Source organism: Cajanus cajan, chromosome 5 (genome assembly GCF_000230855.2).
Source record: "Cajanus cajan strain Asha chromosome 5, NIPB_CcT2T_4, whole genome shotgun sequence".
Classification (NCBI taxonomy): domain Eukaryota; kingdom Viridiplantae; phylum Streptophyta; class Magnoliopsida; order Fabales; family Fabaceae; genus Cajanus; species Cajanus cajan.
Window position 1 is genome coordinate 64,027,759 of NC_138521.1, and position 19,781 is coordinate 64,047,539.

Here is a 19,781-nt window from a genome sequence, read left to right on the forward strand (position 1 = left end):
GCCTAGTGATTGAGGAAATGATTGAGATAGAAATATAAAAACTTAAGTTCAATCTCCATGATGACCATCTCTATAATCCTACCTATGGATAAAAAAGAAAACAACAAATTAATGTCCTGTAACACTTTTTTGCGATTTGGTTGTGACAATGAAGAATATCATGACAAACTTGAGTATAACACACTTAAATTTAGATGAAATTTTATTTTGTTCAAATAAAATTAGTTTACAAATTTATTAGTTATAATGAGACTCGTACATAGTTCATTAATGTTTTTTTATCGGTGAGAAACAAACACAAAACAAAGATGAAGGTAAACAATTATAGAAAAGGTGGAGCCAAAGGCATCCGCCATAAGCAAAAGTTGAAGAGAAGTAGGACACTGGTTGTGAACAACAATTGAAGAACTAAAAGTTGCATCAAGCTTTGCTAGCCGATCAACATAAGCATTGGTTTCTCTGTAGGCATGAATGAAGGTGACCTGTCAAGGACGAGTCAATATAGCTTAGATTCGAGAGGCCACAAGTTCATTGGGATTAGTCATAGTAACACCCTTTTGAATGAGACGAAGGGCAGATTTCAAGATAAGTAGGGTATCCATTGTCCCAAGCAAGTTGTAAACCATGCAAAGTTGTAAGGAGTTATGCATTTAAACAATAGGAGAATCCACATGAACCAGAAAATCCGAAAAGTCAAGTTCCATCACAATCTTTAAATAGACCATTAAAGTCAACACGACCAGGATTGTCTAAAGAGTTTCCATCAACGTTAAGCTTGATAGAGGTTACACTAAGAAGTTGTCTAAAGAGTTGAACATTAACATACAAAATTTAAATATAACAAACAATATATCTCAAGATCTAAATAACACACAATAAATATTAATTTTTAGAGTAATCACAAATAGTTTTTTAAAATTAAATATTTAAATTTTAAATTAATAATAATAGCAATTAAATTTAAAGGTATTTTTAAAAAAAATATATACAACACATAAATAAGGAAAACAAATTTTAGAAGTTATAGCAAAATACTTGTAATGTATGTGTATATAATTTATATCTATATTAATAATAAAGGGAACATCCCTTTTAATAAAAATATTTCCTGCATTTTGTTCGTATAATTATCTCTTTCGTATATTTTTTATTGTTTTTTTTTCCTCTCATCTCAATTTCACATAAACTTCTTATGCCAACTTTTCACTCTCTTTTAAGTAATACTAGTATATGTCAAGTTTCCACTCTCTTTTAAGTAATACTGGTATATAATGGTGATACACTCTTATTCTGTATACACATTTTAAAAATATTTTAATCCTAATAATTACTCTCAAATCACTCTCTCAAATCTCAACTACAAACGAACTGCAAATGGCTTACTATTACTTAACAACTTTTATTTTTATTTATTTTTATCTTGTTTTACTCCTAAAACAGTAAACCACTTCTACCCACTCTGTCTCTCACTGTCATTTTTTTATATTTAAATCTTGCTCTCCTAAAAGGCTAAAACTACTTCTAACCCACTGTCTCTCACTCTCATTATTTATTTTTTAAATCACATATATTTTACCCTCTAAACCATCTTACTTTTGAAGTAACCACGAACCCAATTATCTTTATTTTTTTATGTAAATGTAATTGTATAACTTTTTTGTTTATATAATATGTTTCACAAGAAGTAATCATGTCTAAATAAAGTAAAACTAAAAATCCTCCTTCCAAGAGAAATTGTTTATGCGAGTTTGGAAACTGCCATAACTTTTTTTTTTAATATATACTCACAGTTTAGAACACAATTGTATTTATATATATATATATATATGAAGAGAGATCCTTTTACTCTAGGAGTAAGTCTACCGTTTAATAACTCGTATTCTACATCAAATTTTAATAATCCAACCGTTCAATTTAAAGTCCTTAATACATAGATTAAATCTGCAAATTTATAAAAATTTTGAAAATCATTTAATACTTCATTTCATTAATCTGAATCAATGTATAAAATAATTTTATGATTATCCGTCAATTTGAATTAATAAAATGAAGTATTAAATAATTTTCAAATTTTCTAAAAATTTACAAATCTGATTTATCCATTAAGAACTTTAAATTGAATGGTTGGATCGTTAATATGAGTTATTGAACAGTATACTTACTTCTAGAGTAAAAAAATCCTCTCTTTATCTCTATATATATAATAAAAAAATCAATCAGAATTTTTTTCCTATTTCTCTCTCCAACGACTTATACATAAAAAAAATGCAAAATAGATACAGAATAATAATTTTATCGCATTTTTAGCTGAAGCCTGCTTGCCCCCACAAAATATGATTTTCAGGGCTTCTTAAAAGTTTTTTTTTATGGAAGATACAAAACATTGCGAGAACTGATAGCAGAACTTGACGAAAATGTGAACAAAAATAGGAATTAACTGATATCTGCCCGGTCAAGCATATCCACTAGGGTCATCCTTCTTGGAAACCTTGGTGGAAGCCTCAAGATCATGGGATCATCTATCTGAATGGGTAGATGGGTCGCCACAATCACAATTCCTCCATGTTTCCTATGTTCTGCAATGATATACTCAAGTAACTTCACACCATCATCATCTAGTGCAACTGAAGGCTCATCTAACAACCATATGGGGCGATCAATTGCAAGCAATCTGGCAAGTTGCAATCTCTTCCGCTGGCCCATAGATAGCATCCTTGGTTTTTCATTGGCTAATCTTCCTAGTCCCATCAACTCAAGTGCAGGCAAAGCCTTCCCTTCCTTGCTTTCAAGAAGTTCAAACCATTGTACATTGTTAAGAACCGTAAATTTATCATTAATGGCATCCTTGAGAGAGAGCCAATTAAGCTGAAGCTTATACTGATGGAATATTGCAGATTCTTGAATGTTATGACCATTCCAAAGGATTTCACCCGCGGAAGGACGGGAAAACCCAGCTAACATGCGCAAGAAAGTTGTCTTTCCCGAGCCATTTGCACCTGTTAGCACAAGTGCCCCACCATCATGGATAGAGACATTCACATGACGCAGAACTTGCTGGGCATTTCTCATGCAAGACACATTGTTGAGGAGGAGACGAGGGAATGGGGATCTTCTAATAGACATAGTGTTTAACACTTGAAAAAAGAAAACTACTGCACATCTAAATTAATGCTTTCCGAGCCTTGGATTTCAATTGATGATGCAATTAGGACAAGTCACAGAGCATTTCCAGCATGAAGCCTACTGTAAAATAGAAGAAAAAAGGACAAATAGTAAGAGAGCAATTTTTCTGGTATACTGAAGACTGAAGAGTGACTCAATCTTAACTACTTAAGACCTATGTTATCATTATGCAAAAACACCTCATAAAAACACTACCAAAATTACTTCTGATCAAGCATTTTCATCGGTCCCAAATAAAGGTGCACCTTGGGGGTGAGAGTAGCATGATAAAATCATAAAACTGTTTCACCCCCACTAAACAAACATCTCCACACTACAGTCATCAATGAGTCAGCCTGCCACATTCAACCCTAGCCCGTGTGGGCCATGGCCAAAAGGCTCACAATGCCAAAAGCACGTAGGGCCAAAAGTAAATAGGACTAAAAAGTCTACAGGGTAATGTAGGTTAGAGCCAGCCCACTATGATTTAAAAAAAAAAATAGCCCACCTCTCAAGTAGGCTGGCCGTAGCCCACCCATGGACCATCCAGTAGTCATTATTTTAGAGGGATATTTTTAAAAACAAGGAATTCTCTTTTAATTTCCTTCTTAAATGCTGTAAGGAGTCGAACCTTCTATGGGAAGGAAGGTGTATGAAATGGGATTACAATATAAGCACGACAATATGCAGCAAGTTGCAAATAACAATATAAGATAGCATACCACTTAAAGCCAGAGAAAACAATAGATAACGAGACATAAATATATAGGCTTTTCATTTCAATGCATAAGTCATGCTACAGTGTACTAGCTGTTGGACCCTCATTTATCTGATCACTCGATGCAAAAGTTCAATGACTGAATATATAGGTTTTTCCTTTTCAGTTAATAAATAAATAAAGTATGACTATAAATCCATACTACACGCAATGCATAGGATGTCTTAAATATCTTATTTCTTATTTATCAAATGTATATCTATGCACACAAACACCAAATTAAGATAAACGCTAAAATAATATGTCAAGTTAAAAAAAACACCAAATGAAGATATATTTATTAAATATCTCAGTTCAATTTCACATGCTTTGCTTCTCAACTGAAAACCCACAGTAGATTGTCAAACTGATATTATCAAGTCATCAAGCAGATCAAATTAGAACCCTATTCAGCTATAAATATTTGAGGATTCCTTTGGTGCCCCTTCTAAGCAGGGGGTTTCGGTGCCCTTTCTCTTTTCTATCCATTGACGTAGTGACACGTGTATTAGTTGAACACGTCATCATGCCACTCTCAGCTTCAGCTCCTGGATCTTCGTCATCAGGTTGCCGCGCACCGTTCCATGGGCCGAATCGCGGATTCAATCGCCAAGCTCATGCTCACCTTGTCATCACAGGCTCCCACCGCAACCGTGCTCTCCTCACCAAGCTCCTCACGCTATCCTGCGCTGCCGATTCCATCGCCTACACTCGCAGACTCTTCAGCTCCCTCACCCACCCAAATCCTTTTCTCTTCAATTCCCTCATCAAAGCCTCTTCAAAATTTGGTTTTTCCCTTAACGCCGTCGTTTTCTACCGCCGCATGCTCCTCTCTGGCATTGCCCCTTCCTCCTACACCTTCACCTCCATCATCAAGGCATGCGCCGATCTTTCCCTTCTTCGACTCGAGACCCTCGTTCATTCCCACATTCTCGTTAATGGGTATTCCTCGGCGATTGAATCCGTGATTCGGCCCGCAAAGCAATGCTCCGCAACTCTGTGTATGTAGCACCCCGCCAGTAAGCCTTGCGGGGCGCCGTGCTGGCCTTCAACGATTTTGGAGAAGTGGCCGATGGCCTTCAAGTGGAGCCCCGCATCTAGGGCAGCCAGCATGGCGGTGCAGTGCTGAAGAAGGAGCATTATGTGGGCTAGGAGCTGGGTCACAGTTTCAGACTCCGGTCTCCGGGGGTGGGGTGGCAGTAGGCGTGGTGTTGCCGATTGTCGAAATCTACTGTTCGAAGCAAAACAAACTCGTCCCAGCGATGAAGATCCAAGAGTTGAAGCAGAGAGTGGCATGATGATGTGTCCGGTCAACAATTCAAATGGCATCATGACATGTCCAACTAATACATGTGTTACTATGTCAATGGATAGAAAAGAGAAGGGCACGGAAACCCACTACTTAGAAGGAGCACCGAAGGAATCCTCTAAATATTTAGTGGTAGATAAAAAGACAAGTAACTCCTATCGATTTAAAAAGTGTGATGCTGAATGAAAAAGAAAAGCCACAAGTAATTTGAAAACTGAAAGTGAATATGATGTGCAGAATTCACAAACAGAATAATATTCCCTCTTCAAGTAACAATTACTGAAAAAATCTGTCATTTTACTAATTTTTATTCCTCCCGATGACAGACAATGCCAATAAGACACAAAAAAAACCTTAAAAAACTAACTTGATAAACAGAATCACCCAACCTTTCCATGCTTGACCGAATAACAATGTACAAGCAACTCACTGCTCTGTCTTTATAAAATGAGGAGCTGACAGTTTGTACTAGTGAAGTTAATAAGAAACTATTACATACTCCAAAACTAGTTAGGCTCTATTACTTATATTTCAACTTTCAACACGTGAGCTGCTCCTACACATTTCTATTTAACCATTATTGATTTACGTATACAGACATAACATTTATTATAATAATAACAATATTTTCATCATCTAGGGTGATCAGAAGCATGCATTATGTCTTTTCCAAAAGAAAACCACCTTTTATCTTTAGAAAAGATACACAGATTTAGCAGCAACGCAAAGGGTCATCACAACAAAGTTGGCGTTTTTTTTCTCTTTTCATCATTTTATTTGATTGCTAATAAGCACCCAATCATCCACCATCCAATGACCTCTCAGTCTCACATTCACATCACAAACTCTTACAAGAAATTCAACATTTTAAAAACCAACGATTTTTCTTTCATATAAAAAAAAAATCAACACAAATTTGTGGCAGCTAAACATAAAGTACAAGTGAAATTTAATAAAAAAATGATTTAACCAGAATTGGGTTTGGGGGTCGGTTACGTGTAGGGAAGATATTAAGCACCCCTACAACACCCTTAATTGGTACCCTATAATGAAGTTAATATTATAAATGATAATAATATAGATATTAAATCTCCTTTTATTAATAATTATTTACATGCTTGAAATTTAAATTATACAATTAATCTTAAAATGTCTACATGATTATTTTTATTATAACAATATTTATTATAGAGAAATAAATAAAAAAGGAGAAAGAGATTAACTGAAATACCTCTTGAATGAGCTCTATTAAATCTTCAAAAAAGGAAGATTTTAGGTGCTTTGTGACAACTTTTCACACTACAATGCCTCACAAAATCTCAAGAAATACAAAAGAGAGGGGAGAGAGAAAAAGAGAAATTTCGTGCTCTAAGGAGTCTGGACGAAATTTTGGAGTCCTGAGAAATGAGCCCAAACAGTCTATTTATAGACTTCAGAAAGGGTCCAGAACGGCCCGTTCCAAAATTGGAACGGCCCGTTCTGGATCTGGCCGTTATGTGCAAAATTTCATAACTGGAACGACCCGTTCTGAAATTGGAACGGCCCGTTCCAGAGATAAGATTAACATACAAATTGCTGGACTAGAACGGGCGTTCCAATCTAGGATTTTTAGGCCATTTTATTAACTTGGAACGGCCCGTTCTAGTTTTGGAACTGCCCGTTCCAGTTAAGATTTTAACCCTTTTTTGACGTTCCAAACTTGGAACAGCCCGTTCCAATATAGGAACGGCCCGTTCCAAATTAGGGTTATTGGCTCTTTTAGGAACTTGGAACGACCCGTTCCAAATTGGGAACGGCCCGTTCCGATTTTGGAACAGCCCGTTCCAGTCTTCTAAAATTAGCTTATTTGGGCTTTTGGGCCTTCTAAAGTCCTATCTTGTTGTTTGCGTGCTTCGGGAGCTCCTTCCCTTCGTAACAGAGGTCTATTCCCTTGTTTGTATGCCCCGGGCGAAATTAGGTGTCTACAACTACCATTACTAGTGATTTCTTGGAGATGGTGAAGCAAAAACAAGTTCAGGATACGAGATTGAATAAGGTTAGAGAGTTGTTGGGTTTTGAGAAAGCTGAAGGATTTGAACAAGATATGGATGGAGTTTTGAGGTACAAGGGTAGAATTTGTATTCCACAAGATAAAGAGTTGAAGAAGTTGATACTTGAGGAAGGTCATAAGAGCAAGTTGAGTGTACATCCGGGTATGACAAAAATGTATCAAGATTTGAAGAAAATGTTTTCGTGAAATGGTATGAAGAGGGAGATAGCCGAGTATGTTGCATCTTGCATTGTGTGTCAGAAAGCTAAAGTAGAACATAAAAAACCAGGAGGTTTGTTACAAATGATGGAATTGCCATAATGAAAATGGGATAATATAACCATGGATTTTGTTGTTGGATTACCAAGGTCTGCTAAGAATTGTGATTCTATTTGGGTGATCGTGGATAGATTAACTAAGTGTGCTCATTTTCTTCCAGTAAATATAAAGTGGTCCTAGGAAAAGTTAACTCGGTTGTATGTTAAGGAGATTGTTAGATTACATGGTGTGCCCTCCAGTATCATCTCTGATAGGGATCCTCGTTTTACTTCTCGATTTTGGCAGAGTTTGCATCAGGCGTTAGGGACTAAGTTGAGACTCAGTTTTGCTTACCACCCACAGACTGATGGACAGTCTGAAAGGACTATCCAATCTTTGGAGGACTTGTTGAGGGCTTGTATTTTGGATCATCTAGGGAGTTGGGAAGAGATGTTGCCTTTGGTCGAGTTCACTTATAATAACAGTTTTCATGCAAGTATAGGAATGACACCATTTGAGGCTCTGTATGGGAGGAAGTGTCGAACACCTTTATGTTGGTTTAAAGAGGGAGAATCAATGATGGTGGGGCCAGAGATCATCTTACAGACTACTGAAAAGGTGAAACAAATTCAGGAAAGAATGAGAGCTGCTCAGAGTCGGCAAAAGTCTTATGCAGACAAGAGGAGGAAACCTTTGGAGTTTTTAGAGGGAGAACATGTATTTTTGAAGGTAACTGCTACCACAGGTGTGGGAAGAGCTATCGAAGCTAAGAAGTTGAATCCTAAGTTTATTGGGTCGTATCAAATTCTCAAGAGGATTGGACCAATGGCATATCAGATTGCATTATCTCCATTCCTGTCTAATCTGCATGATGTGTTCCATGTTTCACAACTGATGAAGTATATTCACGATCTGAGTCATGTCTTGGAATCAGAGGCAGTGCAAATTAAGGAGAATTTAACTTTTGAGAAACAGTCAGTTTCAGTGATAGATAAGAAAGTTAAACAATTGCGGGGTAAATCTATCAATTTGGTAAAAGTTATTTGGGATGAGGTTACTAATGAAGCCACTTGAGAGTTGGAAGATAGGATGAAGGATCAATACCCATATCTCTTTTTAAGTAAGTGAATTTTCGAGGATGAAAATTTTTGTTGTTAGGGAGAATTGTAATACCATTTTTTTTATTATTATTTATTAATGGCATTTTCGTAATTTTTTTTAAGGTATAGGGTGTTTTGGTAACTTGGAATGGGCTGTTCCAAAAGCGGAACGGGCCGTTCCAAGCACCAAAAGTGAACTAGGTTTAAAGTTGAGAACGAGCCGTTCCAAAAGGAGAACGGGTCGTTCTGGTTTCAGAACGGGCCGTTCCGGTTTCAGAACGGGCCATTCCAGTTCTAAAACTTACGTAGATTTTTCGAGCCTAGAACGGGCGTTCCACTTTTAGAACGAGCCGTTTCGGGTTAGGTAAGGCAGAATTCTATAAATAGGGGGCTGGGGTGTTGGGAAATGGAGAATTTAAGAGGAGGAGATCCTAGAGAGAGAAATAGGAGAGAGAGAGAAAGAAAGAGAGAGGAGGGGAAAGAAAAGAGGAGAGAGAGGAAGAGAAATCCAGAGAAAGAGGTTCTGCCCTAGTTTCGACTCCTGTTTATCCAAGTAAGGGTAGTACTTATAAGACTTAATCTAGTATGTATGAGCATGATAGGGGTAGTATAACTTTTAATATGCTATTTTGTTTATATGAAGATTTTCATTTGTCTAAGTTGATGGTTGTTTTAGGTGTTTAATTATTTATGTTATTATATTGAATGATTTGACATGGTTATGGAAAAATTTGTATGTAATTATGGAATATGTTATATGTGTGTGGTTTGGAAAGCTAATAGAACTTAGAGGAGTAAGGTTATGGTATGGATTAGATCTCTTAGTGAGATCAGGATATAATCCTTGGAAAAATATGGAATTTGAGAATCCCATGGTGAGGATTCCAATATGGAACTTTTCCAAAAGTTATATAATAAATCACTTAGATGTTAGGTGGATTCTGAAGTACTCCCCTAAGTATTCTATTTGCTACTGGTATGGGGGCAAGGCCGAGTCATACCGATGGATGAAGTGGCCGCGATCACCAGGGTTACGTGACGATGTAATCCAACTGTATATTTTTCATGAGAGGTTAGGTGTGTGACATGGATTGATGACATGTTTCACCGAATCAACACTTGGTTTGGATGTGTTGAGACCAACATTTGGTTTGGATGTGTTGGTTACATCATGGAATTATACAGTGGTGTGATTTTGGTTTAGATGTGGAATATGTATGCATTTGGTATGGATTGTATACATTGATTATGGATTCTTTATTATCATAGAATATGTATGCATTGACGTGGATGTGTATACATTGAATTTTGGATTGATTTATATTTGGCATGGAAATAACTGTTTATAATGTTGTCACTTCTTTGGTATGAATATATACTGTTAATGAAACATCTATTTTAATGATATTTTATTATACTATGGTTGGTTTTATACGTGCTAACCCTTATATTTTAATGATATTTTATTATACTATGGTGGTTCCGTCATATTTGTCCAATGGAAGGGACTTCCAGTGATCGAGGAGAGAAGCTTACATGACGTTTGGGGTGAATGGATGTCGGTGTGCTCCGACCGGCGTGGTGTGAGACGGTCGACCCAGTGTTTGCGTTGTAGGGATGCCCCTTGGAGGAGCTGAGTCGTGGGGAAGGGAGGTGTGATGCCCGAGGGACTGGAACGATTCCTGCGTATGCGTTCGACTCGGCTCGGACGACTTCCACGTGGGATCTTGGTTTCTCAGTGCCGCGTTTTCTTCTCTCAAGGCAGCCATCTCCCTTGCATCCTTCTCCCTCTGCTGTCTCATGGCAATCATCTTTTCCTTCAGTAATCGGACGGTTTCCGAGAGGTCGGTCTCGTCGACCACCTTGACATGATCTTCTTCGAACCGGGGAGGGTCTTCCACTGTCGTAGTCTTTCTCGTGGTGTTTTTTTTCTTTCTTTTCATCATTTTATTTGATTGCTAATAAGCACCCAATCATCCACCATCCAATGACCTTTCAGTCTCACATTCATATCACAAACTCTTACAAGAAATTCAACATTTTAAAAACCAACAATTTTTCTTTAAAATAAAAAAAATCAACACAAATTTGTGGCAGCTAAACATAAAGTACAAGTGAAATTTAATAAAAAAATGATTTAAGTGAGTGAGGCAAATAACAGCAAATGCAACACAAATATGAGCATGTGCACCATTTAAGTGAATGAACTAGTAGAAGCTAACAATGAGTCAATGACTTGACTCAACCACCAAGTGTCAATGTGGTTTGAAAATAACCACGTAACATGCATGCTTGGAGAATTGACACAATAGTGCAGAACCTGAACATGATACTGCTGTAAAAAACTGACTCCATTGTGTATTTTCACCAATAGAAGGTGGAAAGAGCAAAGATGTCAATGCCAATGCTGGTTTTTGCTGTCAGTATCTTCTCCCTGGGAATAATTGCTTTAACATCTCTACCTGTGACATATATCTTTGGTGACTCTTTGACAGATGTAGAATACTATTGGCCCTTAAATTGTGGAATAAAAAGACAATAACACCCTTCACTATTCTTAACTTATACTAAAGAATACATGCAAGCCAACGTGAGCTTCACAAAAAATGTTTCCCCCTTTGTATAGTGTATGAGACATGAGTCTCAGTTCGAGTCCAAACCCAACTCATTTCATAAATAGTTGATTTGAGATATCAGTTTCAGTTACCAGAGTGGGTTATGATTGGCTTCTCGGCAACCACGAGAAGTGTGTTTGAGGTGCATATTCTCAAGTCATTGTCATTCAGTTGAAGCTCACAAATTAGTGATACTAGTTACAACAACGTTTGTAAATTGTATCAGTGAGTCGGCACACACCTTCACAGTTCACACTAACCACTAAGAATAAACAAGCAGAGTGTTGAAACTTGAAACAATTGAGGGAAATGGTGGCCCAAAACCATCAAAGAAGCAGAGTATATTCAACTCATTATTCTAATTAATTATTACTTTCTAATCTCTAACATATATAGCTAGTATACAATTAATTATCCACCACAACACCACTATAAGTTAATGAAATCAATAGTGAATGCACCAATAAACAATAAAGCTGATCTTAATGGATATATATCGGAAAGATGAGGAGACCAAGCATGTGCACTATGCAACATAAGGTTGAAGCAATTGACGGAAAAAATAGATGGGGAGACCAAGTATATGCAGCACAAGGATGAAGCAATTAACCACTTACATTAGATGAAGAGACAGAGAGAGACGAGCCCCGAAAGTTAGACAAAAACTCAGATACGAGCGGCGCTGCCGCGCTGATTGGTGACGCCGGGGCGGAGACGGGAGAGGAGGGCCGCCGTGAGAGTTTCGTCTTTCGTGAGCTGTGTGACAAGGTTTTGTTCCAATTTCCAGAAAAACGAGTTGCGACTCAGCTTTCATCTGAATGTGAATTCTGAACTATTTTTTTTTTTTTTTTTTTTTTTATAGTTATTTTTACAACTGTTCAAGTGAAAGCACGTCATTTCATGATTTCATCTTTGAGAAAACAAAAATGCATGACTCGTCCGAATCAACCGTTACAAACTTATATGTCCGATTAAAGTTAAGTGAAGATTGGAGATCTCCACGAGAACAACATATCTAGGTTTCTTAATTCAATGAATTTTATAATTTGTTTAATGAATAAGTTATCGAAAATATCTCATCTCTAGGTCTTGTTAATTTTTTTTAAGAAAAGTATTTTAAAGGTTAGTGATTATTCTAGTCTTTTAGTACTCAATGGAATTTCAATATTTGAATATTTCAAATTTTAATTTTTCATAAACTAAATTTTCTTCTATTACTTCTAATATACATTATTCTATCATCTATTAATAATAGTTCTATGGAAGAATATATGTATTCTTTAAAAGTGAATTTTATCATTACCTAAACAACTCTTATATGTATATATCCAACCTTTCTTCTATAAAAATTATTCTTTATTTATTGGTTAATTTTTGAAATTATCTTGTTGGATAATAATTGTAAAGAAGTATTGCCACTTGTTTTAGATAAATTGATGATTATTCACGTATAATTTTTTGACAATAGATAATATTATCTCTTTGATGAAATAAATTCATAATAATCTTTAATTTTTTTTTATTTTCTTCAATATTAGCTGCGTCTTTTAGATCTAACTCTTCTTTTTGTATTTTCCGAAAAACATTATGGATATATCAAAATATTTCCCTTATAATTTTCATCTTCTTCAACTACTTCTAGATATTCTAAATTTTTAGAAGTTATTTTTTTTTATAACTATAAATTAAACATACGAACATAGCATATTTTGAATTGATAATAAACATTTTTAAACTTTATTAAGTAATAAAGCTCATTACTACTTTTGCAAAATAAGTTGAATAATTGAAAATGAGTTTTCTATTCATGAGTAATGGTTACAGAAGTTTGAATTCACTTTTAAGAATTCAACTAAGTCTTAAAGAGACTAGTACACAAGTGAAACTTTTCTAATTCAAAAAATTGTAAATTGCCTCGATAAAAATGACTTTTTTATAAGAGACATAAGAAGTGACTATTTATAAAATCATATTAATAATCAAATTTTTTACATAATTGATTACATTAATAATTTAATAGGTAACTTAAAAGTTTAGGTCATTCTTCACCTATTCTTCAATAATTATATTTATAGAGAGTAAAGATTTATCTTTTTTCACTTTATTATCTTCATTATTAACTATTTTTTAACCTTTAGTGCATCTTTCCCACTTATAATTCTGATATGCCTCGATCATAAAACATAATTAATTGAAGATGTCATCAATATTCTATAGTTAATCCTTTGATGTGTAAAAACATAATTCAAAACTACTAAGTAACGGATTTCTCCTTCTTTAATAATTTTTTCTCCCGGCTTGTTTATCGATGAAGTATTTAGTCCCTTGCAAAATACTTAAATGAAGGAATTTTTTTTGTATGCTTTGACATTGGAAAAAGACACTGGCTAGTGGATTTGTAATGAAATAGTAATTTGATATTTCATTGTAGTCTATTATCGTAGACACATCCATGAGTGAAAAATTGTTAGTACTTAGTACTTGATCCCCATAAGGACAAAATGGTTGGCAGATTGCTTAGCGGTGAAATCTGGGTGGATAGTATGTAACATGAACATCATGATTGCGCTTCATTTGTTGAATCGATAGGTGTGACTGCGACCAAAGTGGATGCCTTTTCTTCCACTTCCTCCCCAACACTCCCATTTCCTGCGAGCCCTCCTCCACTGCACCCGCCACAAAGACCTCCGTAAAGGTCGAGCCTTGCACGCTCTTATCCTCAGAACCGGTTCCATCTCCGCCACCTACCTCGCCAACACCCTCCTCACCCTCTACGCCAAGTTCGGCCACATCGCCAAAGCCACCCTCGTGTTCCACGCCATCGCCCACAAAGACGTCGTCTCATGGAACTCTCTCATCAACGCCTTCTCCCAGCAACAATCCCACGCCACCTCTCTACACGCCGTGCGCCTCTTCCGCAGCATGATGGCACACAGCACCCTCCCCAACGCCCACACCTTCGCCGGCCTCTTCACCGCCGCCTCCACGCTCTCCGACGCCCGCGCCGGCCTCCAGGCCCACGCCGTTGCCGTCAAAACGGCATGCTCCCACGACGTCTTCGCCGCGAGCTCCCTCCTCAACATGTACTGCAAAACGGGCCTCGTTTCGGAGGCGCGTCACCTGTTCGATGAAATGCCCGAGAGAAACGCGGTTTCGTGGGCCACCATGATTTCCGGGTACGCTTCTCGTGAGCTCGCGAATGAGGCTCTGGAGCTCTTTGAACTCATGCGTCGCGAAGAAGAGGGTGAAAATGAGTTTGTTCTCACTAGTGTTCTTAGCGCTTTGACGAGTCACGTGTTTGTGGACACTGGAAGGCAGGTTCATTCTCTTGCCATGAAAAACGGGTTGGTTTGCATTGTGTCTGTGGGGAATGCTCTTGTCACGATGTATGCGAAATGTGGGAGCTTGGAGGATGCGCTCAGGACTTTTGAGTTGTCGGGGAATAGGAATTCGATCACGTGGTCGGCTATGGTCACTGGCTTTGCGCAGAGTGGGGATGCTGATAAGGCTTTGAAGCTGTTTTATGATATGCATCACTCTGGTGTGTTTCCTACTGAATTTACTCTTGTTGGGGTGATCAATGCTTGCAGTGATGTTTGTGCTATTGTGGAAGGGAGACAAATGCATGGTTATTCCTTGAAGTTGGGGTATGAATTGCAGTTGTATGTTTTGTCGGCTTTGGTGGACATGTATGCGAAATGTGGTAGCATAGGGGATGCTCGGAAGAATTTTGAGTATATACAGCAACCTGATGTTGTTCTTTGGACTTCCATAATAACGGGGTACGTGCAAAATGGGGATTATGAAGGTGCTTTGAATTTGTACGGCAAAATGCAGATGGGGGGAGTTATCCCCAATGACTTAACTATGGCGAGTGTCCTAAAGGCTTGTTCTAGCCTGGCAGCATTAGATCAGGGAAAGCAAATGCATGGCAGGATTATTAAGTATGGTTTCAGCTTGGAGGTTCCGGTTGGAAGTGCTCTTTCTGCCATGTACGCCAAGTGTGGAAGTTTGGATGATGGGTATCGCATCTTTTGGAGGATGCCTGCAAGAGATGTGATTTCGTGGAATGCAATGATATCTGGACTTTCTCAAAATGGTCACGGCAATGAAGCCTTGGAGTTGTTTGATGAGATGTGCTCAGAGGGAACGAAGCCTGATAGTGTCACGTTTGTGAATCTTCTCTCTGCTTGTAGTCATATGGGACTGGTGGACAGAGGGTGGGTTTATTTTAAGATGATGTTAGATGAGTTTAACGTTGCTCCAACTGTAGAGCACTATGCTTGCATGGTTGATATCTTGAGCCGTGCTGGTAAACTCAACGAAGCAAAAGATTTCATTGAATCAGCAAGGGTTGATCATGGTCTGTGTTTGTGGCGCATATTATTAGGGGCATGTAGGAACCATCGTAACTACCATCTTGGGGCTTATGCTGGAGAGAAACTAATGGAGTTAGGCTCACCGGAATCATCTGCTTATGTGTTGTTATCAAGTATATATACAGCTTTAGGAAAGTGGGAAGATGTGGAGCGTGTCAGGGGAATGATGAAAGCCCGAGGGGTGACTAAAGAACCTGGTTGTAGCTGGATTGAGTTGAAAAGTCTGACTCATGTATTTGTTGTTGGAGACAGCATGCACCCGCAAATTGATGAAATACGGTTGGAGTTAAAACTGTTAACTAATTTGATGAAAGATGAAGGATATCAACCACTTTTGGATTCATTGCCTCCTGAAACTGTCAGTGATGATTTGAAAGGTATTTTTTATAAATGTTCCCATTCTTTACCAATCAATATTTCCAATCAATCAATAGAGTGATTTTCTTTTTTTATTGTATGGGTTGGGGAGTGGTTTAATTTCTACATCTGGAAAAGGTATCTTAGTCACTGTATTGAATTGAGATAAATACAAAGTGTATCTGAACCAGCGTTTTCTTGCCTTTAAACTTATTTGCTCCACCTGCTTTTGTTTTGTGATATATTGGTTTTAATTGAACCAGTTTCAGCTTTTATTCTGATTCTTATTTTTTTAATTTTCACTTTATTTTCATTTCCCCTTATTCATGTAGATCAAGAAGGCAGCCATGAGATAGAACCTCGTGTTTGTGTTGGCTTGTAGCAAGCTTGGGGAGATGATCAACTCATGCGCAATGCAAGACTATTGTTCATTGTATTCAGAAAACTCTTTCGTGGTAAACCTTTTATATCAATACTTTGATTGAGAACTTTGTGAGAAGATTGCTTTTACATTTATTTTATATTTTTCTGTGAAGATTTTTTTTCCCCATTTATTTTACCATATTTTTAAGTACATTTAGAAAAAAAGTTTCCTTATGTTAAAGAATGTATGTTACGATTGCTTCCTCCAATCTGAAATCCTGGAAGTTGTTATAACCACATTTTTGTTTTCTATCATTTGTTTATGGTATAATGTTTTCTCCCTTCATAAACATCTAAACTTAATAGTGGAATATTCCTTTCCAGGATGCATTTCACCGGAGTATTGCAATTAGTGCATTCATGTGGCTCTCTCGTGCTTTTTGCTGATTGCTTAGCCGAGAGGATTGCCACCCCTCAAGAAGGAAGGTAATCGACGTGCCAATGATTTGAAATCTGGCCTATAGCCAAGATTTTCAAGATGTGATTGATAAGAATGAATAATTAGTTTATTAGTCATGCTGTTTATGGGAGAAAATACTGACGTGAATCACAATCCAGAACCAGAAAGAGGTCAGTAGTCATTTTATCCAGTTAGGTCAATCAGCGGGAGCAGACAACAAGCTAACAAATCATACTTGCTTGAATTCCAACTATATAATGCGTTGGGTCATTTGTACTACAGAGTGAGGCAACTGTATGTGCTGGCAATATCTTAGACTCCAAGGTGTTCTTTTGGTTTGTTTAAATTTGGCCTAGCTCATATAGAACAAAAAGAAATGCTAAGCTCATAACTGGAATTGCTATTTTTTTGATCTACTGCTAAATATTTCTAGTTTGATCTGCTAGATGACCTGATAATATCTGTTTGACAATGTACTGTGAGTTTTCAGTTGAGAAGCATAAATAATTGAACTGACATATGTAATAAATATATCTTCATTTGATTTCTTTTTTATCCTGACATATTTTAGTTTTTACCGTAATTTGGTGTTTGTGTGCATAGATATGCATTTGATAAATAAGAAATAAGAAATCCAGGACATCCTATGTATTGATTGTTGATAAGATTTTACCTTCACATAACTGTTGGGAGATAAACTCTTTGTCAGCTTTCCTGTTAGATGGGAATTCGAAGCATAATTTTCTATGAAGTTAAATTAATATAAATTATTAAAAAGTTATGGCTTTCTTTTTGATAGATTATAGGTTTGAATAGTTCTCAAGCAACTGAGGGTAAACTCTACATTGATGATGGCAACAATAACTTTCAAACTTGTCTCTTATCTTTAAAACTGAATAATGAACATGTTGGTTCATGTTGGACATGATTTTGGCTTCACTTTTGTTTTCAATGGGACTTGTTGTTTTAGTTAGTTACTTTAATTTGTTTCTAATACTCAACCCAAATGCTTTGTGGTAAGCGTATGACTTCCATATTTGGTCTAAGAAAAAAATATCAAAAGATTGAGGTGTTTTTATTTGGGACTGGTGAAAATGCTTGAACATCAGAAGTAATTTTGATAGTGTTTTTGCATCTTGATAACATAGGTCTTGTGTAGTTAAGATTGAGTCACTCTTCAGAACACCAGAAAAATTGCTCTCTTACTATTTGTCCTTTTTTTTCTCCTATTTTACAGTAGGATTCATGCTGGAAATGCTCTGTGACTTGTTCTAATTGCATCACCAAAGGCTCGGAAAGCATTAATTTGGATGTGCATTAGTTTTCTTTTTCATTTTCCAATTGTTAAACTTGATGTCTATTAGAAGAACCCCATTCCCTCTTTCGCCTTCTCAACAACGTGTCTTGCATGAGAAATGCCCAGCTAGTTCTGCGTCATGTGAATGTCTCTATCCATGATGGAGGGGGACTTGTGCTAACAGGTGCAAAAATGGCTTGGGAAAGACAACTTTCTTGCGCATGTTAGCTGGGTTTTCCCGTCCTTCCGCTGGTGAAATCCTTTGGAATGGTCATAACATTCAAGAATCTGGAATGTTCCATCAGTATAAGCTTCAGCTTAATTGGCCCTCACAAGAATTCTGTTATAATGTGTTTGGATGGAGAATTTAAATGGAGTAATTCATTTATTTGAAGAATTTCAAATATTTTGAGGTGAAATATCTTGTTTGGATGGAGAATTTATAAGGAATTTGAAATTCATGCATTTGTGAAATTCTTTAAAATAGTAGAATTTCAAATTCTCCCAAAAAAGCAAGAATTTGAAATTTCTCATAATTTTTTTCTTCTTATTTCACTTATATATTTTATCTTATCTCTTATCTCTTCAAGTTTTAATTATTGAATATTCAAAAATATTTTTAAAGTTATTAAATATTATTCTAATATTAATTTTTAAAATTATTAAATATTTAAAAATTAGTTAATATTTATTTTTATAAAATTTAATTTAAAAATCTCAACATATAAATATATTTTTAAAATCAATTTTATCATGGTAGAATCAAATTATCATATCCAACCCAACAATTTAAAATTTGAGAAATTTGAATTGATTTATCCAAACAAAATATTTTAAGAATGATAGAAATTGAAATCAAAGTAATTCAAATATCAAGAATTTAAAATTCTTTAAATTTGTAAAATTTCTCATCCAAACACACCATTAAGGAATTGTTAACACTGAAGTCATACCTTTTTTGTGTACAATTTTTTTTAATCTTTTTTTTGGTGTACAATTGTTACACTAAAGTTAGAACCTTGAACTAACAAGATATAACATGGTTAGTAAATAATCGTGTCCCTTATCTTTGAGTATGTGATTAGGAAAAAAATATTTATTATAAAAAGTTAATCTTCAAAATGAACTTCAGTATTTCGAGAAATTAGTCCTAAACTGATTAAGGAATGTCATTATTTATATATATATATAATAAAAAGTTAGAACATAAGATCTCATTTAATTGCTTTATCTACTTAACAAAGAGAAAAAAAAATATTTCAGTCACCATAAACTATATTTTTTTTTTACAAATATGTAATATAAATTTTAATTTTATCCTAATAAATCCTTGAACTTTATCCTATTTTAAAAATAGACATTAAACTTTGATTTTTTTCAATTAGTCCTTAAACTTTACTTTAAAAAAAATAGCATCTTTAACATTAAATTCATTCTAATTGATATTAAAATTTGACAATTTATTATTTTTAAAAATATTTTTATTTTTAAATTAGAATTAAATTATTTATCTTAAATATCAATGATTCAAATCAATGAGTTAAATACAAGTGATTAATATACTGAATCTAATATCAAATTATTCAAAAAGTACTAAATTTAATCTTTGTCTTAAGACACCAATCTGAAATCGAAAAAATCAAGAAAAAAGTCAATCATTTACTAATATTTTTTTTGTTATAATTATTTTTCAAA

At 35.7% G+C, this 19,781-nt stretch overlaps 2 protein-coding genes across 5 annotated transcripts; one reads left to right on the top strand and one right to left on the bottom strand.

Moving 5' to 3' along the window:
• Positions 1 to 2,279: 2,279 nt before the first annotated feature.
• ABCI1 (non-intrinsic ABC protein 10) lies at positions 2,280 to 3,243 on the bottom strand. Its single transcript, XM_083075665.1, has one exon. It carries the CDS (start codon positions 3,121 to 3,123, stop codon positions 2,434 to 2,436), a length of 690 nt encoding a protein of 229 aa, XP_082931791.1. The 5' UTR covers positions 3,124 to 3,243; the 3' UTR covers positions 2,280 to 2,433.
• A 10,379-nt stretch (positions 3,244 to 13,622) lies between these two features.
• On the top strand, positions 13,623 to 18,492 carry LOC109787957 (Tetratricopeptide repeat (TPR)-like superfamily protein). 4 transcript variants are annotated; one of them, XM_083075662.1, is made up of 4 exons: positions 13,623 to 15,986; positions 16,299 to 16,421; positions 16,714 to 17,113; positions 18,027 to 18,492. In XM_083075662.1, the coding sequence occupies exons 1-2, from the start codon at positions 13,841 to 13,843 to the stop codon at positions 16,346 to 16,348; spliced, it is 2,196 nt and encodes a 731-aa protein (XP_082931788.1). In that variant the 5' UTR covers positions 13,623 to 13,840; the 3' UTR covers positions 16,349 to 16,421; positions 16,714 to 17,113; positions 18,027 to 18,492. The 4 variants fall into 4 exon arrangements, with proteins under 4 accessions (XP_082931788.1, XP_082931789.1, XP_082931790.1 ...); XM_083075663.1 differs by having other exon boundaries at positions 18,030 to 18,492; XM_083075664.1 differs by lacking the exon at positions 18,027 to 18,492 and having other exon boundaries at positions 13,623 to 14,197; positions 14,240 to 15,986; positions 16,714 to 17,342.
• The last annotated feature ends 1,289 nt before the right edge of the window (positions 18,493 to 19,781 follow it).